This window comes from Pectinophora gossypiella, chromosome 24 (genome assembly GCF_024362695.1).
Source record: "Pectinophora gossypiella chromosome 24, ilPecGoss1.1, whole genome shotgun sequence".
NCBI classification, from domain to species: Eukaryota; Metazoa; Arthropoda; class Insecta; order Lepidoptera; family Gelechiidae; genus Pectinophora; species Pectinophora gossypiella.
In genome coordinates, this window is record NC_065427.1 from 6,748,025 (window position 1) to 6,773,948 (window position 25,924).

Below are 25,924 nucleotides of genomic sequence, written 5' to 3' on the forward strand. Positions count from 1 at the left end.
CTCGTTGACATCAACTTCAGGATCTCGTCCTATCTAAAGTGACATACGAACATATCCAATACTTTTATTCTTCTTCCTTTTTTACTGTTCACCAATTTATTGTTAACCTCAGTAGAAGTTGCGGGGCGGAGTTTAATATCTATGACTGTTTATCCCTTTTATATTACTTTTGGTCTCCCGCGATACAGTTTTATCTAGTGCAGACAAATTCTCATTCATTACATAGATGTTACGTTTATTTCCCATTGGGGTAAGCAGAGACTACGGAATATCACTAACAGCGATAGTACGATCCTGACATTAGCTTCTTTAACTTTGCACAAAGTCAAACTTTTTTGTTTCTTTTTAACATCAACATGGTATAAGCTCACGAATATTTACCAATTAGGTTCTTCAGCAAGCTTTCTTTTGTTAGACCAACGTAATAGTTGGTGACCCGTATCGTCGTCTATAATGGTCGAGGTAATTGTGTTAGTGTTTCTTTTTAAATTCTAATATTACGTATTTACTTCCTCAGGATCCAGAGCATCGCCAACAACAAGTTCTTGGTGGTGCTTGAACTGGACGATGTGATCGAGAGTGATGCAGGCCTCTACAAAGTTAAGGCAAAGAATAAGATGGGCGAGGTGGCCGCTTCCATCAACCTTAACTTCAGCCGTAAGTTCACTTTTATATAGTTTCAATTTGTCTGTTGCACACGGAACAAAATTTTGAAACACAAATTAATAGAGGCTTTGATAGACATAAGTTAGAGACTTGAAAGGTACAACTTTATTCCATAAAGATAACAGGACACCTGAAGAACTTTTGATTGAATGAATGCTATAAAACTATTAACAATAACATTTATATGTATATAAAAGAACATAGACAACTTCCACTCCAAGTCTTTAGGATTGTTCACTTTTTAAGTTCTCTCTCTCTCTCTATTTAAGAGCTGCGCTCTTGTCGGTGGAGTAATTGCCATTCCTCTCTTCATCCCGCCAAAACCTTCACCTCCCGATACAACACGACCTGCACCTTCTCTTTAAGCAACTACTACTGTACTACTGTTTTGTACTTTTTAAGTTAAAGAAGAAAATAAAACAGATGAAGAGGAATAATGAAAACACAGTGAATGATGAAGATGATTATTATAAACAATCTGATTATGTTTGTATGTCTCTTAAAATGTCTCAAAACTAGCCAGAAGACTTATTAAGAAGAAGTTTTTATAGAACCTTTGGAAAACCAGAGCGGGATAAGCTCTCATATAATTTTACCTATGATTATTCAACTAAAATTATAATTAAAGGTTCAGTGACAAATAATAGACGTATTAACCTTATTCGTCATGAGTGACTTTAAGTGTTAAATAGCATGCTGAAACCAATGTCACACATTCTAAAGAACACTTTGCCAAAGTGCTCATCCCACGTACAAAATTGGCAGCAATTATTAGAGTCTACTTATGTGATATGACTCAATATTACAAGAGCAGAGACGAAAGTGTGAATGAACATAATGCTTTATTTAGCCTAGCAGATGGACATTGCCCAATTGTATATGAGAGTGACGTGTTTTGTCCAAAATACGTTTGTGTATCATTCGATGAAGGACGTGAATACATTTTTATACAGTTCGCAGTGAGGATCTAAAATTTGTTAACATTGACAACACAACCTTTTCGATCCTCCTTCTTCTTATCGTGTGGGTTGTAAGGTGGAATACCAACCTCATCAACCCTGGTGTCAGGGTTATTATTGAGTCGCCAAAGCTCCGTGACATGGCTTACGTAACGATTAGTCACGTAAATAGTAACCGGTACCAACGGCTTTACGTGTCTTCCGAAGCACGGATCGTCTTACTTTCAGACAATCAGGTTATCAGCCTATAATGTCCTAACCAAACTAGGGATCACAAAGTGATTTTTGTGATATGTCCCCACCGGGATTCGAACCACTGGACCACGAAGGCCGTCGATCTGTTCGATCCCCCTGATCTTATTAAATGAGGAAAAAAACAAAATCTGTAGTAGTGTAAAAATCTTTATAAGAAAAAGATTCAATCTGAAAGCTCTCAGCGTTCCGTTTGTCTAGCCAAGTAGTAAATGTCAACGGAGACAAATTTACAACAAGTCATGTCAAAAGGAAATATATATTATGTAGAATAACACAGTAGCAACTAATAATTTAAATGCTACCGTACATTTTAAAATATTTATTCAAGGAGTTCATAAACTGATTTAAAAGGATTGCTAAACACATTGATGGTACACTAGTATCATCTTTGACAATTATGCAACTATAGGTCATGAAAATCGAGAACATTAATAAAGAGTCAACACAATATATATCTACAAACAAATGCTAATTTCCATGTTCATCAATTATTAGATTTATCGTGTATCAAAATTTATATTCAGAAGTAAGTACTTTATTGAACAACACACCAAAGTAAGAACTTAACTTCTGAATTCAAATAAAATACGATAAATGTAATAACTGATTTACATGGAAATTAGCATTCGTTTGGCAGAAATGCGATGATTGCCAAGCGACATTATAAAATTAGACGCAACGTATCTAAGTTGATAAGAAACGTGGCATTTCTAGTTACATTACTTTCAATCCTGTACATTGTTTTCTTTTATTTAGAGTAAAGTATACTCGTTGGAGACCAAAACCTATCCGCCAGGAAACATCTGCCTCAGCTAGGTTAGCAATCAAAACATTGCAAAATAAAACCAAATATTTATCCCGACATTACCCAGTAATCCAATACTGGAGTAATAAAAATGCCTTCAGAAATAACAGCGTTAGTCACTGGCAAGAATAAAATGTCGACAAAAAATTTACTGTTGACTGGTAACCCACGCGAACGGTCGGTGAGCCAAAAGTGACGAGAGAGCATCCAATATTCGAAACTCGATGATACACAGCAATATTACTGCATTGTTTTATTAAAGAAGAGAAAAGTAGGATCGAAAACTTTAAGGAAATTATATGAGAAATATATATACTTAATCACGGTCATGGTATACTATTGTTAAATATATTTAACAACTCGAAAGCGACGTCTTTCTTCATCTTAAGACAATCAAAATGAAAACAGTCAAAAAGACGCTCGGACTAAATATTTTTCAAACTAAGTAGATCTAATTGAGGAAATAAGAGTGATAAACAATAAGTGAGTAATTAAAAATAATGCAATAGATCTATTGCTATAGCATACTTTTCCTCCAGTGAAAACCCGACTTTGCATTATTCGCACCAAATTCATATTTAGTGATCGATCACACGACAGGAATAACGGATTCAAAAAGAATTTTCATAGAATATAAAACTGTGTCAGTAAGACACTTATAAATATAAGAAGATACATATTATTATTGTTACAAATTCGTCCTTTGCGTCAGTAAGTATGTATATTTTCACCACACATGCGTTGGCAACCGTAGAGGCGCTTCGCTAAATGCTACATGACGACAATCTAACGAAAAGTCAGACTTTTGTAAACATCGTGACGAGCACTCGAACGTATTTAACTCTTATTACTCATTAAGAATGAAGTGCCAAGTAACAGGTCGGTTTAAATAATGAATTCCTGGAAAACTCAAGGTTCTAATGGATGTTGTTTGTGTAAATGGGAATCAAATCAAATCAAATCAAATCAAATATACTTTATTGCACAGAACTAGAATTTCAACAATCAGACATAACACATGAATACAGTACAATTTGTGGAATCGATCTAAGTATGTATATAAAGAGATTTTATGTGTATGCATTCACAATATGAATATCGCATTTCAAGAATAAAAGCGATTTGAGCGTACTACTGAACTGACATTGCTAAACCCAAAAATAACGCAACGAGCAACAAACAATAGGTAGGACAAATTCAATAATATTTTAGAGCCACGAAAGAAGTACAACAGTCTACACTACTCCAAAATTTGAATTAAAAATCGCAATATATGTTCACTAGAAAGATCATGAGAGCTGCAAAAATCCAAAAACATTGGCTCACTAAGATTTAACCTGAAATAATAATCTAAAATTATATTCACAAATGCTTTATACAATGGTGGCAACGCAAATAAATATACAGAATGTAAGAAAAAATAAACTGTGAAAAAATACTTGAATATTTCATCAAGAACAAGGTCAATGAGACAAACACTATAAAAAATAAGGAAGACATTAGAAGTGGCGAGAGATATAGAAATAATGTACATCAAATAGAAACGCAAAATTACTTTCTTCAAAAATAAGTAGGTATACAATCCTCAGTAGTAAGGACTGAATTTTGTAAAACGATCAAAATATCCTTGAAATTCTACGGAATTCAGTTTTCAAGAATGTTAGCATCTGAACGGTGTTATTCAAATTTCAAGCAACTTCAAATGATCTGTGAAGGCTACGTTCTCGGTCTACTGAACTATTTTCTTGTTTATTATTCCCAATTCTTGATGCTACAGACGTATTTACATCCGTTGAACGTTAGAGATATGCGGAGAGGAATTTCTCAGCTAACAAAGTTATTAGAAGAGTCATCATCTATTCTTATCGGTGTAGCATTCTCCATTCTTGTCTATCAAAAGCCAATTCTTTGTCATTTTTACCGACGTTCTTTTTCTCTTTAATTTGTTCCATATAAGCTCTTCTTAAAAAAGACCGGTTTCTTCTTAAGGAAAAATTGAAGGGAAGGGAGGAAGGGGTAGACCTAGGATAACATTTATGAAACAAATAAAAGAGAAGGTGCAGGTCGTGTCGTATCGGGAGGTGAAGGTTTTGGCGGGAAGAAGAGAGGAATGGCGGTTACTCCACCGACAAGAGCGCAGCTCTTAAATAGAGAGAGAGAGAGAAGCTCTTCTTGGTTTCCTCGTCCTATTTTTTCTTTTAGCTTCCCTTCTATGATGTTTTTAATAAATTAATCGTGTCTTCTGTCCTCAATAACTCTCAATATTTGATTCTTATTAGAAGAGTATTCAATTAAAATGCTATTGATGTTTCACTTTTTCATATTGCATTGTCTTTTGCAGCTGCTGACGAGGACAAACAGAAGTGAGTATTTGTTTTTTTGTCTAGCATAGAATAACCTATTTCTAAATCAAATTCTTAATTTGGATAAAGATTTTGCGACAGAAACTTGCAAAACTTGTAAAAAAACCAGTGAGACATTCTAAGAAAGAAGCACAGAATAAGAGAAACATGAGAGTGAACTAAACACATTGGTACTTTTTTGAAAGTGATACATGACTAAAAAACATAATAACGGGTTCTTACCGCGTTTAAATGGGGATATGAGACTCCCATATCCCCATGTGGGGAGTCTCATATCCCCATTTAAACGCGGTAAGAACCCGTTATTATGTGTTTTAATTATGATAATAACCGCGTAAACTTAAAACAATGTGATACATGACATCAACATATTATTATGTTTTGGTGATACTAATTGACCAAGAGAAAATAATCCTATAAAGTTGGAAGTCATGATCAGATTTGGGGCTCGGGGACCTAAACCAAATAGCTGTCAAAATTCCATTACCTAATATTGATAATTAGGGAATTGATCTAAGCAGTACTAATTTCTAAGTACATGTAAAACTATCTAAGAGAACCGTGGTAGCATAGTTGGTAAAACGCTTGCCTATTACTTTGAGGTTGCAGGTTCGAATCCAGCACAGGCCTAAACCAATGTACGTCGAATTTGTTTTCGAATCCATGTTTGGATCATAAATGATTATCACGTGCTCAGCGGTGAAGGAAAACATCGTGAGGAAACCCACATTCTCGAGAAATGTATGGGGCTGGATTCCCCTTCGCGGTTTGGAAGGTCAGACAGACAGTCGCTTCTGTAAAAAACCGATCTTGTCAAATCTTCAGGTAAGGTGAGCGGACCCTGTGAAGAACGGGACAATGTTAGGAAGATGATGTAAAGATTATTTAAATAAACAGTTCTTAACTTTCATCAACAGACAAGTGGACGGGAAAGCGCCTACGTTCGCACGCAAGCCGGCGATCCGTCAAGAGGACGACGGCAAACGGCTGATCTTCGAGTGCCGTATCGAAGCGGAGCCTGTGCCAAGTGTCACCTGGTTCCATAACACCGTGGAGGTCAAACCTAGCCCGAGGCATAAGGTAAGCTGGAACCTTGTATTCATTGGTTGAATTGTAAGTAGCAAATATTGTTGAAGCTCTTGTCTTCTTGATAGTAGCTAGTCATTACAGCATTGTGAATTGGATCGTCGCACTCGAAATAGACAAGTGAATATGCAATATGACCTTTGATGCCATTCTGTCTCCCTAGCGTTGTCCCGTGTTCACGTGGTTCACTTACCTAAGCTGAAGATTTGACAGTACCTTATACCATCGCAATAAGTAACCGCTTATTTAAAGTAGAAAGAATGTTTCAAAAACTGGGGGGGTTAAAAAAGCCACATCGAAGCAATTCATCTAAGAAAGCAATATTGTAATTTGACATTTGCGCATATAAAAATAAATGCGCAATGCAAACAACTGTCAAATAGCAATATTGCTTTCTTAGATGAATTGCTTCGATGTGACCATTTTAACCCCCCTGGTCAGTGTATGCAACTAAAAATCATTTCATAAATAATCATAAACAGCCTATATACATCTGCTGGGCACAGGCCTCCCTTCAATCAACCAGAATGAGTATGGAGCAATAGGTGGAAGTGATTTTACGGCTATTACCTGGGACCAACGGCTTAACGTGCCCTCCGAAATACGGAATTATCTTACTTCTTAGACAATCAGGTGATTCATGCCTGAAAAGTCCTTACAAAGGACAGTCTCACGAAGTGATTTCCATAATGTCCCCAACGTAAACCTAACGCTCTAACCACTAAATCCGAAGAATCATTTAAAAAAACATAATTTGTTTAATATTTACACAAATTAAATCCTTACCACTGAAATATGTGGCATTGAAACATTTTCTCGGTTACGCAATCAACAATAACAAATCCTAGCATGACGACAAGACATTAGAGGATGTAATGACATGTGTACGCGAAAATAGCAAAGAAAGGTCTAGTTTTGAAGCGCTAAGAGATGGCCTTGACCCCAATTGTGTTGGCTGGGACGCTAGCCAGGTGTCATGAGTCTCGCACGATGACCTTCTGACCTAAATATGCAACTTATTTTAGATTGTTTTCTGTCTTATTTAATTTTGATTACTTTTTCTTTTTTACTTTAATTTTTCTCTTGCTTTATATGGGCTTGTTGTTTTGCCCTCTTTTAGTTTTGTATTTTTTTTAATGTTTTTTTTTATGTTTTATCTGGTTAGGTACTCCATTTATCTATTATAGTGGTTCTGTCTTTTAAGAAAGTAACTTTATGCATTATTAAGTAATAATTTAGGACCTTCTCATAAGATTAGCGGCAGTCCTTCGTAGTGTTCTCATACTAATGGGAGATTCTGTCGAATTCTAATATCACGCCTATTTCCCGTTGATGTAGACAGAGACCACGGAATTCCTCTTAGAAAGAAAGAAAGAAAGAAAGAAACGTTTATTATAATGGGACACCACAGCAACAAACTTCTTTCTTACTACGATCCTGACACTCTATTTTTACTTCTTCCACTCTTATGCATGCTCGCCGGTTTAGAAGACTCTTCACAACTACACTACAGATGATAGGCAGCATATTTTTAAATTTTCTTCCTACTACTGCTCATTATTTAAATTACCATTTCCACCTTTCAGCTCACAGTCAACAAGGATGGCAAGTCATACTATGCTGCCTTGGAGATCAACAACGTTACTGTGGAAGACGCGGGCAAGTACCGGGTGACCGCCAAGAATGAACTTGGCGAGAGCAACGCTACGATCAGCTTAAACTTCGACAGTAAGTGTTGTGTTACCGTCTTCTACATTATCAGCATATTTAGCAGTATTGGGAGCTAATTTGTCTTTAGTAAGAATGATTTCGTTACGACTACATTGATTACATTCGTAGTAGTGTTGACTATTCTTGGTCCAATAACAATTAATGGTTTTTGTTTAAAAAGTTAAGCCGGAGTCTAATTGGTTGTTGAATCTAACTAGATTGCGAGAACTCTCCCATAGCAGATTTGTATTTAAGCTTAGAACTGTAAAATAGGTAGTTGACATAAAAAAATGCTTTAATATTTAGATACATATTACGTGTCAGATAGACATTATACTTAGTATGTATGTAGGTAGATTGTTTATAAATGGTATTCTAATACGTCGTAATTATTGTGTAAGTTTTACTAATACAGTTAGGTATATATTTTTTTTTATGTCTCCTACCATAAGGAACGGTATAGGAGATGTAGGTTAATAGCAAACCTTTAGATGTTATAAGTACATCTATAGATAGCGTAGAATATTAATGTCTGCTTTTAGAAAAAAAATAAATAGATATCCATGTCAATATATACAACTTTACAATGACATTCAACAAAATAACTATTGAGTTAAACAAAGCAGTATTAAAATGGTATAGTTAAACGCAAAATCTAAAAATGCTTAAATTTTTAACCTTTGCTGTTTTATTGTGTGATTCTAATCCTGTATCTGTCCTAGTTATAATTTGTAATAATTGTAAAAGTAGATTTTGCAGCAAAGCTTAAAATCATCAACTAATTTCTCTCAATACGTCGTTACTCTACATAATACACTTGAGTTATATTTATATCAGTATTGTTAACATAATTTTGGTTGATTTCTCTAAATTTAAGATGTTTTCTTAATATCTGGGTTATATTTCGTCATATATCAACATCAATGATCACATATTCCACGCTACACTTCACAAACACACTGATATACTTACTTTCATTACAAACGTACACTGATCCATTTATGTTTACTACACACTTTATTTTATTACCATTACTTTAAGTATGTATATTATGTTATACTTCATAAATCCCTCATCGCTATTTTCATTATTATCGCTACTAAGCTTCTATTAACATTTACCCCGCAATATATCTTTGTAGTTAGATTTTTGCTTCAGCAAAGCACAATTAACAGTGTAATAATGTAAAGCAACTGTCATGCGTACTGTTTGTGATATGAAATGTAGATAAACGATGAACACGTATAATTAAATTACAATATTATATGTATCTATTCGATATATCATATCTATTTCTTACATCCTTAACTCCACCAATCTGGCTGACGTTAATATACACACAAAAGAAAACATCTTAAATAATGACACGAATGAAGCTGCAAAACTAAAATTATCTAACAATGGAGTTATTAATGAGTGAAATGATGGAACAGGCGACGAAGCCCCCGTGCCTGAGGACTATATCAAACCGACGTTTACGGAGAGACCCGTCATCAGGCAATCGGATGATGGTACCAAAATCACATTCGAATGTCGATGTGTTGGCAAACCGAAACCAACCATCACATGGTAAGGAGACAACCAATCAAATTATCAAAATTATATAAACTCACACATAAGAGCACAACAATACTAATATTTTGAAAATAACACAGGTACCATGGTAAAAAACAAATTAAAGAAAGTAGTAGATATATAATGACATTAGAAGAGGACCAAACATTATATCACATGGCGCGGCTAGAAATATTAGGCGTAGAGAATTCGGACAAGGGCGAATACAGAGCAGTGGCAAAAAACAAGCACGGCGAAGGTGTGGCTAAGATTAACCTCAACTTCGAATCCGGGGACAAACCAAAGTAAGAAATTTTTAAATAACAAATGAATGCAGGTTTTCAAAACGTAGGAAAATCATTAACTCTCTTATCTTTTAAACAGAATTCCCGATGGTAAAGCACCAAGGTTTCCGAAAAAACCAACGATTAGACAAGAAGGGGATGTGCTTATAATGGAATGTGTGTTAGAGGCTTACCCTGTCCCGGACATCACATGGTTCCATGGTGATAAAGAAATAAAGGATGGGAATAAAATGAAAATGTCTCGAAAGGCAATAGCTAAAGACACATTCAATTTGACCTTAGAAATTTCGGGTCCAACTAGGGAAGACGGTGGAAACTATAGATGTAACGCTGTCAACTTATATGGTGAAAGTAACGCCAATATTGCTCTGAATTTCCAAGGTAAAGCAGGATATTCTATTTAATTTGTAATATGTCATGATAAATTAGTTATAAGTACGCATACAGTAGCATTAATGCATGTTGAGCTTTAGGCTTCTAAGCTGCACGTAGCAAAGCGAAATTCTCTTTAAACATCACATGTTTAACAAAGCCGGTTTTTCCTAGGTGGGGATGACGAGAACGGTTTCGCACCGTCGTTCGTGGAGAAACCTCGAATCATTCCCAATGAAGATGGCACACTCATTACTATGCGTTGTGTGTGCAAGGCCAAGCCGGCGGCTGAAGTAACGTGGTACAGGGGCACGACAGTCATCAAGGCTAGCAGCAAAATCGAAATCAAATCTAACGAAATGGGTGAAGACGTTTACGAATTACTCTTTCTCTTATCCAATCCGACGTCAGCGGACGGTGGCGCTTACCGTTGTCACGTCAAGAATGAATACGGAGAAAGCAATGCTAATTTGAATCTTAACATCGAAGCGGAGCCAGAGCCAGAAGGCGAAGGTCCGACGTTCGTCGAAAAGCCCACAATTCAATCCCAGGACAACGGGAAATTGGTCATCATGGGATGCAAGGTCAAAGCTAGTCCGAAGCCCACAATCGTATGGTACCACGAGGGTAAAGAAATCAGGGACTCGTCGAAAATCAAGACTAGGGTCGAGGTGAAAGAAGACGTGTACACGATCGTCTTGGAACTTGTCGATCCTGGTATTGAAGACTCCGGATTGTATAAATGCAACATTAAGAATGAACTTGGGGAGCTCAATGCAAATCTTACGCTCAATATTGAAAGTAAGTGTATTAATGTCCCTTTTTTATGTGATGTTAATTCTTGTTTAATCCTTCAATGTACATGTAAGTAGCCATACCACGCGGACTCTACTTCATCGTAGTGCATATAAATAGTTTTTTCAAGTTTTAGTCCCATAAATATCAGAATACATATAATGATATGTAAATGCCTTTCAATGGAAAGGCATTTGCATTTTATACAGTTTTATTACTTAAAAAGTTAAAGACACTGAGTAGAAGACTATTGTTGATTTTTTTTATAGTTATAAGATTTTTTTAAATATTTTGGAATGATTTAAAAAATAGATTATAAGCTACAATGTTTTAATAAAACCTTTCTGTTCACAGTCATTCCAGTTATCAAAGAGAAACCAAAGATCATTAAGATAATTAAGAAGAAGACTGTTATTGTTGAATGTAAAGTATTAAGTAAATTTGCACCTCAATGCACTTGGTTCAAAGAAGCTAACGCTGTCAAAGAGGACTCTAGGCATACTGTGCTTATTGAGCCTCTGAGAGAGGTAACAATGTGTTTACTTTATTACTTATTGATTATATCTGTATACTTATTGAGTCTGGAATTTAGTATTTAATAAATTCTACATAAAGTGGCTTGAACTGAAGTCAATGTGTAAAGTGGAGTCGAAGGTCTACAACCAATAGAAAAACACTGGAACTAATAGTATAAAATCAAAAATCACTAGTATACTACAAGCTTGATAATGCATATTCTATAGATTTTTAAAGTAATTAATTTAATCAAGAGGAAAAAAACAACATTAAACACGTTTTACGTGACTTTCCAATTCAAACAACATCAAGAAAATAATTTCCTCTTAAAACTCTTCGTATGGTGAGAAATTATCAGTCCGAAACTATCTTCACTTCATTTTACTCGTATAACAAAATATCAAAAAGCCACCTTATCTTTCAGGGCGAATTCACAGTCAAATTGGAAATCTCGAACGTGTCGCAACATGATAAGGGCTCGTACAAACTGGTCGCTAAGAACGAGAAGGGTGAAGCGACGTCACAACAGGTCGAGATCGTCGACATCCCTGAAGAGAAAGGCGAGAAGCCTCAGATCATCAAACACTTCAGGAGCTTGGTAAGTGTAATACAATTTATTAGTAGCAAAAAGTGACATCTACTCATTTTTACTTGGGTGCTATATTTCTCTTATTTTTCTTAATAAATGTAGGTTATTGCTAAAAACTGCAAAGAAATTCATTGCGTGGTTGACAAGATCAGGTGGTCAAAAAATCCAGATTCAAAATCAAATTCATCTAAAAAGCAATATTGCTATTTGACATTTGCGCGTATGAAAGTATGTGCGCAATGCAAATTAAAATCAAATCGCAATATTTATTTTCTAGATGAATGCTTCAATGTGGCCTTTTTAGTCCCACTGGGGAAATATACAAGTTACTCTATCTCTATTTGGTGAACTCCCCCAGACCTACAGAAGGTAGAGTAACTTTTTTCAGCATTAATGGCACATCAATCCTCGTTGTGTAATAAACTAACAGAAGTCCAAGCCAAGACTACGCGGATATCACTAGAGATGATTTTACTCGAATATAAAGACAAATAGATCCTAGTAAAGATCGTTCACCTTCCTATTCCAGGCCAAGAAAGAAAACGAGGAGGCCGAATTCATCGCCGTCCTTAAGACCTCGGATCAGTCTTGCCGCTGCACTTGGTATAAGAACAACACCGTCCTCCGCGAATCTTCCGACGTCAATACCTCCTTCGACGGCACCAACGCTCGTCTTATCATCAGGAAGGTCTCTTCCAAATACGTCGCCAACTACAAAGTGGTCATCAAAAACGAGTTTGGTGAAGACGAGTCGAGTGCTGACTTGACTCTTGTTGAGGAGAAGGTAATTCTTAGTGTCATTTGAACTGGATTAGTTAAGTACTTATAATTGAATTTGATCAAAGCAATGCGAGGAAATGCTGTACAGTCACGAGCATTAATATGTATACACTTTGGTACCATGTCACATTAACTTTTTTGACAAATTGAACTGTAAGTCTCACTAAATGTCAAATATGTTAGTGCGACAGAGTCCTAAAGTGGGTACATTATACTGCTCATGACTGTACATACATAAACTTACAGTATCAAAATGGGCTGCATGAAGTAGGTACTGGTGGCAACTGGATACGAGTGTCGAGTGGTCAAGGTGAAACATCAAGGTCAAACATGATACGTAAAAGATTTATGTTCATGGTTGGATGGTTTTAGGATGAGAACCGTTAGCACTAACCATACAAATCAGTCACATATTTCACATTTGGAGCCTACTCAGTTTTCTTCATTTTGATCAGTAGTTACTGACGATATATGTGTAGGTAGATAGATAGATAAAATACTTTATTGAGCACAATGGACACAAGATGTATGTTTGTAATCAAAATGTTATAATTTACAGAAAAAGAAGGAAGAAAAGGAAGAGGAAGAAGAAGAAAAGACCGTCATCGAGGAGTCTGAAGAAGAGATGTCCATTGACGAGAAATCCGTGATTGAAGAGAATCACGTTGAAGAGAAGAAGGTAGGTGAATCTTAAGCCCAGTGTTAAATTATTAATGTCGTTATATGGGCATACTGATGCCCCCTTATTTAAAAGAAAACATTATAGACTTACTATTTATTATAGTCATTAAATAATTGATACCTAGCAACATATTTATTACTTAAGGAATAACAAATTTTATAGAATACAATGATTTATTTTGAAATTCCTTTTGAAAGAAATCTTGTTTTTAATTTGTCAAAGGAAATGCAGGAAATAATTAAAATATTGTTCCGCGATATCTTAATTTGTGACATTGTCTTTTTATTCTTAAATATTGGTCATGCACCAGGAGGAACAAAAGAAAGCAGCAGCAAAGAAGGTAACAAAGAAAGAAGAAGTAAAGGTTGAAGAAACCAAAGACGAGGTTAGTATTGAAGCCAAGAAGACCGAAAAGAAACAAGAGGTCAAGAAAACTGAGAAAAAAGAAGAAGTTAAGATCGAACAAGAGGCTGAAGCTAAGAAGGTCATAGAAAAGAAAACAGCCAAAACAGAAGAAGAAAAGAAATCCATGCTGGAGAAATTAGAGAAGAAGAAAACAGAAGTCGAAGAAGCTAAGATCGAAGGTATTCCAAAACTCAAGCCAGTCAAGCCAAAAGAAGAACCTAAAGTTGATGAGAAAAAAGAAACCACCAAGAAAGTCGAAGAAAAGAAAAAGGTCGTCAAGAAAAAGGTTGTTTCGAAGAAAGACGAAGTAAGTGTAACTTTTTGTTGTAACGCCATCTGTAAACTGCTTATAGTAAATATGTATATAAATATTGGTGTAAAAATATCAAGCCAAAATTCTATGGACGATTTTGCAGTCAATATTATTAGAGATGACTTTACTTCTGTCGTCTAAATTGTCGTATTTAACGTTAGTTTTATAGAAATTTAAGTGGTAACTGTTCTTGTTGTGTGTTGTGTTAACATTAGACGTGCTAAACTTTATTTGGACTTAGGAGGAACTCGAGTTTGTCGACGATTACGAGAGACCAGTTTTGGAGAAATACGAAAAGATTACACCAACGCCATACGACAAAAAACCGAAGGAGACCGACACTCCACAGGTAATCACATTACACTTACAAAACACTTTACATTTCAAATACGAATATTACGAATCTTATAGAATTTTTTCATGAAATAACAACGATTCGAAGAAAAGAACACTATTATTAAAAATCCAATAATTTTCTTCGTCTTCTATATGCAAAAAGAAAAATCTCTGAAATCTTAAAAAAACTTTATAAACGTACCTTTGAAATAACTTAAGTTTTTTGATGATAAATGAATACAATCACAGAGCAAACGCGCATCGGTATCAGATAGCGTTAAAAGTGAAATGGATGAGAGCGAAGAAGAGCCATCTATTGCCGCGCCAGCTCCTGAGAAGAAAGCCAAGCCTGACACGACACAGGTAAAATTCAAATAATGCAATCAAACATACCAAATTATTTAAAATTATCCCAAAACTAATCTAAACCGAAACGTTTGAAACTTAGGTTGAAGAAGAGAAACCAAAACGACCAAGCATCAAGAAGGGTCTTCCTAAACCAGAAGAGCCGGTCGATGAAATCTCTAAAGTTAAACTTTCTAAAACACCACAGAAACCTACTGAAGAAAAGGCTGAAGAGCCTCAAGTAGCTAAGACTAAGAAAGATGTTAAGAAGGTAATGAATGCTATTCAGAGTTAAGTTTTTTATGATATAAATGATTTCTGTGAATCATTAGCTAATAATTTATCGTTATTTTTAAAGCCTACACAAGAGAAGGAATTCGTAGACGACTACGAAAGACCGGATCTCGAGAAATACGATAAAATGACACCCACACCTTCGGACAAAACTAAAAAACAAAACGGAGTCGAGGTATAAGATATATTATGTTTGATTTTTGTAAAGATAATCTATACAAACTTACCGATGACATGATGGGATAGGTAACGCAGTTGGTCTTCTACTTAATGTCTTCATTGTCTGAAATGAAAAATATGCTTAAGATATTCTTTTGGTTCACACTTGTAAATATGTTCTACCTGTACACGTTTATGTACTTAAGAAAAATTTCGTTGCCTATTGCCATCTAGAAGGTAGTCAAATATTCATAAAAATCTTGCTATTTTCTTTTATTTTCGTGCGGATTTAAATGTGATAATTCTTATAGGCAACCACTGAATTTATTGACGATTACGAGCGACCTGAACTTGAAAAGTATGAGAAGGTTACTCCTACTCCTAAAGACAAACGCCGTCCTAGTGAGGCAGAGGTAAAACCAAATATCTATTACACAACCAAATAATAATTATCTCAAATAAACTTCCATCGTCCTATAGAACATGAATTAAATTGGTACTATTTTTTGATAGGATGAAACTGAAATGATGAAGGGTAAAATTAAGCCGAAAGAGAAAGAACCCGAGCCAGAAATGCCTACACTCCGCAAACGTTCTGTTACTAAGGATAAGGTACAATTTATAAATACAAATACATTTACAAACATGATAGGCAGTATGTGATCAATATTAACATAAACATATTGTTTAGGAGGAAGATAAAATGCCTGAGGAAAAACCAAAGGCAAAACCAACTAAAAAAGATGAACCAGAGGCTAAGAAGCGGCCGTCACTCAAAAAGAAAGAGGTACACAACAAACTACAAATTGATTTAAATAAAATCTACACTATACACCTCTTGTAACACGTAACAGTTTAATACTACATAATCCAGTAATTGTTAGTTAAATTCACACTAAGTTTCACAGAGTTTTACGCTTCACACGTATTTAGGCCATAACACTTCTTGGCGGTATTTTCTCGTTTCTGCACAAATATTTTCAGCAATTGACTCCTCGCGACAGTAAGTACTAAGAACTAGAAAGCTCTTAACGTAGCATGGCTTACGCTGTATAAAGCTTCGCTTATCTATGTCTTTTTGCAAATTTTTCAGCATTGACATCAAGTTATTGAAAATTTACAGGTGGTGATAAACTTAGTGAAGTTTAATATTTTTATTATTAGTTTGATTTATTACTAGCAATATTGGGTTACAAAAATCATGTTATTACAAAACCACTCTAACAAGCCAATTTTCTTAGTACTCGAACTTGCAATTACCTTTATTGTTTATTAATTATTTTAATTCATATTTTCACTATCCTATTGTTCTTATTCTTTTTAAATTGGTATACATTTTCACGATATATTCTTATTTAATTCAAGCACTGTATTCATCCTACTGTAATTTTAAAGGTCGTCGAAGAAGAATTTGTTGACGATTATGAGAGGCCGGTCCTTGAAAAATACGAGAAAATTACACCGACACCCACTGAGAAAAAGAAGAAGGTACACACTCACGCCTCGCTTATGCAGACACACATTGCTTTGGCAAATTACTTTAAATTTATAATTCACGTACACTTATACGTTTATTAGGACGACAAAGAGCCTGAAGATGAGGTACCTTCAGCTACTGCTACGGCTAGACGTCGCTCTGTCAAAGACAAATCTAAGCCAGAGGTATGACATATTTCAATAATACACAACACAACACTTTTTTTATAATAAATAAATGCTTAGATCAAGTTTTTGAAAAGGTCTATGGACTCTATTGTAAGTATTTTAGATTGGCCTAGAAAAAAAATTGATTCAAAATGAAGCAATAAATGTTCATTTATAACAAAAATTCGCATTTTCTTAGCCAATGGACGTGGACGAAAGTGTCAGTCTTTCGAAACCAAAGACTCCTGCCAAGCCAGGTGAAGAGCCTGAAGACGTGTCACTCACACACAAGACTCCAGCTGAAATCAAACCTACGGTTTGTAATCTTTTAACAGCTTTTAAAGTTTAAAAGTTGCTATCAATAATTATTAGAAAATTTTTAATACATATACATTGGTATTACATTGAACATGACTGTACATAGGAGGGTGAGGCAGAAGCAAAACTCAGTGTTAAGAAACCTGAAATTGTTGAAGATAAAACACTTAAGAGACCATCACCTAAAGATAAGGGCCAGAAGGTATGTTTTGAAAAATTACAATATTATAATGCTGAACTTAACGTTAAGCAAATTAAATTACTGAACACATATTTTACTTAAAAACATAGAGTAGAAAATACAAAACATTAAGGTCTTGCTTCAACTCTTGCTGATAAACTATTGGACACTTATTAGCAAGTGATGAAGCAAGTCTAGACTTATGACTGAGTTTTTCATTCAAGCTTTAAATTCTCAGACAGGAATGACGCCCATAAACACTAATGTCGAAACGACACCAAAATTAAGAAGAATTTTAGTCCTAGTAAAGGTATTACCTTTATGAAAGGTAAACTGTAAAGCAAAGATTTTAGGAACACTGTATTGAACACTGATTTCAGCACTTTGACACAACCACAGAGATTTGTCAAAATTATACAATACACTACACATTTTTTTTGCTATAAACAGCACTCTACACTTTTTCTCTTTCTATAATTTATGAATATTAACATGTATAGTTTTAAGACTTTTTTCCACTCTCTTCTTTAGCAACCGCAATAGAATGTTTTTTTTTTATAATTTACTTTCTATTACTGATTTCAAATACACTGCACCTATAAGCTACTTGTTCCATAAGTCAAAATCGTGTCTTTTCTAAATGGGCAGAAATATAGGTAACCTACCTAAAGGTCGAATTACTAAGATTAGGACTTTCAAAAAAACATTGGAACCAATTTAATACTTGTCAGTTATTTCGATCGCAAATATTCACACTGAACATAAATTTAAACCCATTTAGAAGACAAACTTTGACTTATTTCAATAGAAATATGAAAAACTGTACAGCACAATTTCACTTTTGTCCTTTTGTCTTAACGTGGGCCCAGGGAGAGGATACAGAGGAGTCTGTCAGTCTCACCAAGCCCAAAACTAAGACAAGCACGACTGCCCCTGAAGAAGCATCCCTCACCCAAAAGACACCTGCTAAGAAAAAGCCAACGGTACTATTCTTTTCTATTTTAATTATCTCAGCTAGGCATTTATTACAAGTCAAAGTAATATTTACAAATATAAAGTTGAACTTATTGAAAATAGATAAAACATATTGGATGCCATATTCGAAAAGATATATTTCTATTAAGTAAAAAATATCTGATATGAAACTCGCCGTACCAAAAATAATGCTCAAATTAACATTTCGTAGGAGGGATCCGAGGCAGCTGAACTTAAGGTTAAGAAACCAGCTGTCGTCAAGAAAGGCGACGAGGAGGAGGTAGAAATCACATACAAATATTTACATACAACCAACAGCTTTATAGAAATATATAGACCGCAAACAAAAACTCTAGCTGAGACAGTTAAAAATCCTTTGACTAATAATACTTCTTTTTTGCATGACCTTCCTAACATCACAGTTTTATATTTCAACATTGCACAACCACACTAATGCACCGGCTCAATAAAACGTAGAATAGAAAACTTAATTTAGAAATAGACTCAAAGCTTCGACTGATTCTCTAGGAACCGTTAGCCGTACAAGACGGTAAATTTGAAAAGCCTCAACTTAAGAAAACTACGAAGAAGACTACAGACAAACCTAAAAAAGATACCAAAGGCGCTAAGGAAAATGATGATGGGGTAAATCATGCAAATGTTTGGAACTTTGTGACGTCAATTTCTCCTTGTAAGACCGTAAATAGGACACCACAAATGTTAATAACGTAGCAGTGTCAACTATATTAATGAACAGTTTACTGCTATTATGCTATATATCAAAAATATCTAGATGAATTCTCGACCGATCGTCTTAGTATATCTATGAACCTCACAACACCTTTTTATTTACTATTTATTTATATGATCAACTAAGACGATTTTTGTAATTATTTCTTTTTATTTTGGTGCAATAAAGTGTATTTGTATTGTATTATGTTGTAAGACACAATTGACAGTGGTAATGTTAATTTTAAAAATTCATAAGTAACTTTTCTGATTTGTGGTGAACTATTGTCTGGGCAAGCACTCTGTTTATTTATCTCTGATCTGAACACTATGTGATGTCAAAACACGACCTCTTACTATCTTATCTTCGCACACTTGTTTTGAACCTATAGCACAAATAATACAACCTGGAAACTTTGAATGGTCACTTCGTTGTATCCTTCCCCCTATATGTTTTCGTCGTTGTTGGGTATTGAATTTATCGAAGTCGCATGTGCTTTTCGTTTGCTTATTCATGTTTTTTGTTTCTACAGTTTCCTATACGGTAAGTCCTGTTGATAATTCATATTATACTTATAGGCATAGATTTTTGTTCTTTACAGACCTTTTTAGTATCGCTGCCGATCATAGTTAATATTTCAAGTAGATTAATTTCTACGTTAACGCAGTTTTTCGCTTATCCCATCTATTTAGTGTAAAAGAAGCTTCTATTTACATTTAAGTAAACAAAAAACAACTTACAGCAGTGTTGGAATTTGATATGCATAACTAGCGTAACCGTAAACTAAATAAAAAATAGAGTGTTTTAATGAAATTCATATTTGCAATGCTAACATAACTTGTAAATTTATTTACAGCTCGAGCTTGACTTTGTCGATGACTATGAAAGGCCCGTCCTTGAGAAATATGAAAAGATCACACCAACTCCCACTGTCAAGGAGAAGAAGGCAAAGGAAGAAAAGGTAAGATCGTGGATAATGCTAACAAAAATGTAAATGAAGAATTAGGTATTATAGGATTCAAAGAGCTAAGGCTAAAAGATTTTTACTAAGTCTTCTTCTATCGTGTGGGTGAATTACCAACCTCATTAACCCTGGTGTCAGGGTTATTTTTGAGCCGCCAAAGGCCAACTAACTGACTGAGTATTAGATACTTGCTAGAATATTGGTAATACTGTTTTAACAAGCAAATCAAAGAGAAAAAGGAAATACGAATACAAAACATTAAGACAAGTGTATAAAAGAAGGCAAGCAGAAATGTTTGTCTAATATATTTTCATGCAAATGCATCTCTAGTTATAAATAAATAATTATACTGATTAACGTAACAAAGAGTGAATGGAAATGTTTCAATAAAACAGGTGACAATCGTAGCTCAACAGCAAAGGCTAGAAATCAAGGTAGAAGAAGTGAAAACCTATGTCAAGCATGACCCCTGTTATGTTCCTAGCACAGATGTTGTACATATTATAAACACTTTTTATTTGTTCCTATTGTTTTAAAAGATAGTAAAAGAACTTTCCGCAAATAACATCTCGTGTTTTGAATATAAGTGTTGCATTATCAACCTTTTATTTAAAAATCACGATGATTATGTTGTTGTGGTAACTTCTCTTACTATTGATTTGTGATTCTACTTAGAATCAATCATTGCAAGTTAAACAAAAAACTCTATCACTCCCGAAACGATGTAAATAATTAATGTGTTCAAAGTTTAAATTTCCACTTATATTAATTGTATCTTCCCTTTTTACATGTTTTCTTCATAGAACAAGTTATGTATTTCTATCCAGTTGTCTATAATATTCTTGTTTGTTATCATTTTCCGTTCCACTTTTAGTAGGAGAGTGGACCGTAGCAAACTCTACGTCATCGACTGCCACGATAGCACCAGTTTGTAGTTGTCACTATTTGAATAGGCTTTCGAAAATAATAGGGTTGCCTCACCTAATCCTGGTCCCATCGTGGTAGTCGATATCGATCTATCACGGTCCGCTCTCGTACTATTTGGTCAGTTTAAGTCATGTTTATTGTTGTGCTAATTGTATGTTTTATTTTCTGATTACTTAGACTGAAAGCCGAAGGACGTCGATTCAAAGCGAGGTTTGTCTTATTCGGAAAAGTGATCGCTTTAGCTTTTCCTTTATTATGTCTTATCGACGAACTAGACTATTGTTTTCAATAGCTAATTAAAACAGCTGTTACAGATAGTGATGAAGAACAAATATTTATATTTATTTCTTATTTGCAGACCAAAGAAGAAACTAAGGTTGAGAGCCGTAAGAGTTCCATTGCTGAAAATAAGGCTCTTAAGGTAATTTTTCTTTTATTAATGTTCATGATACCATAAATCAGTAATACAGAAGTGATTGTGACCCACACATTAAAATAAGAATTTTATTAAGTATATGGGTTGTGAGGTGGATAACCAACTTCAGCAACCCTGGTGTCAGCGTTATTATTGAGCCGCCAAAGTCTCTTGATCTGGCTCATGTAACTACTGCTGACATCAGTAAGTAGTAACCAGAACCTATATCCTAGTTGCTAGGTTTAACGTGCCTTCCGAGCACGGATCATTTTACTTTTGTGATTATTACGTGACAATGGTAGTAACAGTTGATAGAAATAAATTTAAAAAGAAGGGATATTGTAAAAATCGCAAATAAGTACAAGAAGAAGGGAAAATAAGGACAAGAAGAAGGGAATAAAAAGAGACTAAAACCGGGAAGCTATGGATGTAAGGTCTTCAATCGGACATTCTGTTAACACACTAAATTATTATAGTGAATCAGTGTGAAACGGTCACTCAATGTAAACGACACGTAGTAGCCACGAGCGCTACCTACTAAATCTTATATAACCTAATTCAATGATTTTTTAAGTTAACAACTACGTTACCTAAAACTACAACTGAACGAGAAGCGTTGAACCCAGCTTTGCCCCTTACAATGGCTTTGGAAAATATAGATACAAAAAAAGCACTAGAACAGAAGGAAAAGATTATAAATTATTAAAACACAACTTTAGTGATGTTTTAAAATGTCTAAAATATACAGCTAAAAATTAATTGTTATTTTACTTTAATTCAGCTAACAAAGGAAACTGCTGAAAGCAGAAAGGCATCCGTGTCTTCAGTGGCTGAAGAACAACAGGTGACGTCATTGAAGAAAACGGCCCAGAGGGTAAGTAAATCAAATTAACCTTTGATTTTTTAGAAAAGAAAAGAATTTATAAATTAGTATCTATAAATATATCAATCATTTCAATACTCCCTTCAACCAATAATACTGATTAATCTGTCCCCATTTGAATGGTGATGATATCGAAAAAAATCCGATCCACTTTTTACCTGCAAATATAAATATGCCTTTCAATTTAGGATCTATAATATTTGTATATGCTTATTTAGAAATAGTTTTAGAAATAAACTATTTAGAGAATAAAGTCTCACAGTGTGATGTAGATGTTGCAATATTCTTTCTATGAACTACACACGACTTCGTGTGGTCACGAGACACATTTCTATAATACTTCTGTTCATTTAAATACAAAGAATATGCTCTCTATTGAAACTCCGCACAGAATCGTCACATACAAAATTCACCTACATAATGCTCCCAAAAGACAAAATGTTTATAGAAAGAACATTGCCACGAAACTGCCGCAATAATTTTGTCCCTGCAGCGTGAGTTGGCCACACCTTGCTTAAAAACCTGTCCATTTTTAGCCCAGCATTAAGGAACCAGAGAAAGCTGAACTTGATCAAATCAAGCTCAAGGTAAGTTCGGGAAAGTCTTCAAGCATGCAAATATTTAACTTAAAAACAAAAATCAAAGTTTCAATCTCTTTAATTTTTTATCTTCAATCTATTTTTCTGTACATATACAACTTGACTTTATAATAAATCTTCAGGTTCAAACAACAATTCGACGATTTGTTTGAATTTGCGTGAGAGTCTAGTAAATAACTCTTCTCTGTCAATAATCCAATTTTACACTTTTTGTATTATACTTATTCTTTTTTTGTAAATGACAATGGTAACAAAGGACTTGTAAATTTTATCACACCTAGATAAGCACAGGGACATTTTTTTCCCATCGACACGATGATTTCATAGTTTGTGTTTTGTAAATAGGATGAGAGAGTACAAGAGACGGTTACAACAGAATCTATCGATAAGCCTTCAGATAAAACGTTTCCACGGCGACCTACGAAAACTGACACACAGGTATACACAATCATACACACACAATCACACATATTTTTTACACATTTAATTACAAAAGATAACAATGTTCTAATTTACAAAACTTGTTAGGAATCAACAACTGCAGTTGAACCAGAACGTAAAGCCAGTCTTGATCGTCCTAAAGAACCTACTAGGAGGCGACCTAGCAAAACGGAGGTAAATAAACTATATATAAAAAGATACTGAAGTCAGAAATTATTATATAAATTATGTAAATTGTCATACCCTTGCTAATATTCAGGGTGTTAAACAGGAAACAGAGACGGTAGTCACAGAAACCACAGATACAACTGAGGTTAAAAAGACTGTGACTAAAGATAAACCATCTGAACCGGAACCTAGACGACGACCAAGCAAGCCAGAGGTAGATTTTTTTTGTATTTATAATTGGAATAGCAGTAGAAAAAGTTAACTACTCGTAATAGATCATATTAAACTATACAATGCGTGACAATGAATTACAAAATATAATTCTAATTTTAAACAGGAGAAAACAACTAATAAATTGGACGAAACAAAAACAAAAGAGACTGTTGATGTTAAACGAAAGGAGTCTCTAGATAAGCCAGACTCTCGTCCTTGGCGTCGACCAAGTAAAACAGATGAGGTAGAATATTCTAATATCAATATTTCGTAATTTCTTTACAATATTTAAATAAGAAATACCTAACTAACTTATTATGATATTCCTCTAGGAACCTAAATATGATACAGAGGTTAAGAAGGACGAACCAGAACCGATGGAAGTTGACGATATATTCAAGGTATATTTGAATTTTGCTTACAAATTTTATTCTGAGCAAAGTATTCTTAGTATAAATTTATAAATCGAATTATTTCAATAGGATCGTGATCTTGATGAGTTACCAACATCAAATCAACCTTTAGATAAACCTAAACAATCAGCATTCTGTCCGTGGAAAAAACGCCCAATGTTTGAGGTAACCACGTCCCCCGTAGTTAGTTAGCTTTGTAGTTAGTCATATACATACAAAAACTCACGCCTGTGACTCCAATTGGGACGCAGAGCCACAAGTAATTAGAAGAGAACTTGCCGCCACTCTTGATACGAAGTTATAAAATTGATATGACCGTATGATGATAGGTGATCAGCCAATCACCCATATCGTCACCTTACAGTGAAACGTGCCTTTTGATAAATCACATTCTCATGTGATTTATTTCCGCAAAACCTCAACTTATACCTGGATCGAAACTAGCTTCTCTATTGCGAGGTTTTGTTGACAAAATTCACATCCATTTTCATAAATGTGCTTTTCAAGGTTTTCATTATAATGCGACGCTATATTCCATCATGTTGATGAAGGAAAAAAGTGATTACTTTCTTTTTTCGTGGGTTTTCGTGACAAGAGTGGAAAATTGCGTTCTATGTTTTTACTCACTCCACAGTCCTCCACAGAAGCAGTAGTTAGTATTGTTTGTTACAGTGCAATAAAAATATATTTGAATCTTTATAATAGAGTACAGGCAAATAATATTGGTATGTTTTCATAGGATGACGATCTACCACCCCCGTACGTTCCTTTGAAGAGGTTGTCACAACCTGAGGTAAAGCAACTTATTTCGAAGACATTAATTTTACTGAATTACATGACCATACTGTACCCAATACTTCACTTACTTCAATACTCAATTTACAATAGTTCACTGGTTTTGTCATAGATCACATAATATCTTTACCATAAAAACGGTTTTTAGCAACGACATACTATTTAAGAAGAATGATAGCCAAGCAAAGTTCAAAAGCATTAATTATTTCACTGGTTTTATTTATGTCATACATAAACTTACACCTGCCAAAAAGGGCAAAGCCACAAGCAATCAAAGACAACTTACAGCTACTGTTGAAGCAAACTCCAAAGATGGTTATGATGAACCTTGTAGTGACTAGGGATCATCCTATCACCAATAACAGTAGTAACAGAAATACAAATAACACAGAGCAATTTACTGTACACAACACAAAAAAAAGAACTAAGCACTCGAATTTCATTTCTATGTACTGTCATTTTTCTTAAACAATGTCTAAGTGTTAACACCGTTTTTTGAAAAAGTACCTAGTACCTAATTGTGAATGTAATATTAGGTACCGACAATCAAGACACAAGAGCCAGACACTAAACCAGCTCCATTTTCGTGGAATGTAATACCAGAAATACCACAGGTATAAATGATATTAGTAATTATTTACACATACAAGTTGTATAAGGTATTTCAAAAGGTAATCTCAATATAAATGTTTCTTAGGCGGAACAAACACCTGAACTAGAAGACACATATAAACCAACACTACTTGATACAAACACAAATGTAACAGCGCCTTGGAGAAGACCTAGGTCACCTCAGGTACACACAACACCTACATTCTACACTACTCATGCATAGCAGTCCTATTACCAATTATATTTCCATAAAATCACCTCGCTCTAAGAGTACAATCGACTCATGATCGCTAAGGATTTTCTAAAAAGTGTCCGAACCGTGTTGTAAATACGTACTATAAGATCGTTCCCTTAAAT

General features: G+C 34.6%; 1 protein-coding gene across 16 annotated transcripts in view; it reads left to right on the forward strand.

Annotated features, from left to right (window-relative positions):
• Positions 1-25,924, forward strand: part of LOC126377791 (twitchin) — a 157,227-nt gene that overhangs the window by 28,506 nt on the left and 102,797 nt on the right. For 9 of the 16 annotated variants that reach the window (XM_050025614.1, XM_050025624.1, XM_050025609.1 and 6 more), the window contains exons 3-43: positions 518-657; positions 5,027-5,048; positions 5,966-6,128; positions 7,721-7,862; positions 9,278-9,413; positions 9,500-9,703; positions 9,783-10,084; positions 10,250-10,876; positions 11,225-11,397; positions 11,811-11,984; positions 12,505-12,759; positions 13,315-13,434; positions 13,748-14,149; positions 14,397-14,504; positions 14,741-14,854; positions 14,940-15,107; positions 15,195-15,305; positions 15,601-15,702; positions 15,803-15,901; positions 15,981-16,076; positions 16,685-16,777; positions 16,868-16,951; positions 17,133-17,249; positions 17,358-17,453; positions 18,302-18,415; positions 18,619-18,687; positions 18,936-19,052; positions 19,994-20,098; positions 21,206-21,238; positions 21,387-21,449; positions 22,225-22,317; positions 22,863-22,913; positions 23,271-23,363; positions 23,454-23,540; positions 23,626-23,748; positions 23,872-23,991; positions 24,080-24,148; positions 24,230-24,325; positions 24,900-24,953; positions 25,492-25,569; positions 25,653-25,751. In XM_050025614.1, coding sequence (XP_049881571.1) covers positions 518-657; positions 5,027-5,048; positions 5,966-6,128; positions 7,721-7,862; positions 9,278-9,413; positions 9,500-9,703; positions 9,783-10,084; positions 10,250-10,876; positions 11,225-11,397; positions 11,811-11,984; positions 12,505-12,759; positions 13,315-13,434; positions 13,748-14,149; positions 14,397-14,504; positions 14,741-14,854; positions 14,940-15,107; positions 15,195-15,305; positions 15,601-15,702; positions 15,803-15,901; positions 15,981-16,076; positions 16,685-16,777; positions 16,868-16,951; positions 17,133-17,249; positions 17,358-17,453; positions 18,302-18,415; positions 18,619-18,687; positions 18,936-19,052; positions 19,994-20,098; positions 21,206-21,238; positions 21,387-21,449; positions 22,225-22,317; positions 22,863-22,913; positions 23,271-23,363; positions 23,454-23,540; positions 23,626-23,748; positions 23,872-23,991; positions 24,080-24,148; positions 24,230-24,325; positions 24,900-24,953; positions 25,492-25,569; positions 25,653-25,751 — 5,512 coding nt within the window. The remainder of the gene's footprint in view (positions 1-517; positions 658-5,026; positions 5,049-5,965; positions 6,129-7,720; positions 7,863-9,277; positions 9,414-9,499; positions 9,704-9,782; positions 10,085-10,249; positions 10,877-11,224; positions 11,398-11,810; positions 11,985-12,504; positions 12,760-13,314; positions 13,435-13,747; positions 14,150-14,396; positions 14,505-14,740; positions 14,855-14,939; positions 15,108-15,194; positions 15,306-15,600; positions 15,703-15,802; positions 15,902-15,980; positions 16,077-16,684; positions 16,778-16,867; positions 16,952-17,132; positions 17,250-17,357; positions 17,454-18,301; positions 18,416-18,618; positions 18,688-18,935; positions 19,053-19,993; positions 20,099-21,205; positions 21,239-21,386; positions 21,450-22,224; positions 22,318-22,862; positions 22,914-23,270; positions 23,364-23,453; positions 23,541-23,625; positions 23,749-23,871; positions 23,992-24,079; positions 24,149-24,229; positions 24,326-24,899; positions 24,954-25,491; positions 25,570-25,652; positions 25,752-25,924) is intronic. The other 7 variants (XM_050025621.1, XM_050025625.1, XM_050025611.1 and 4 more) reach the window with 6 other exon arrangements.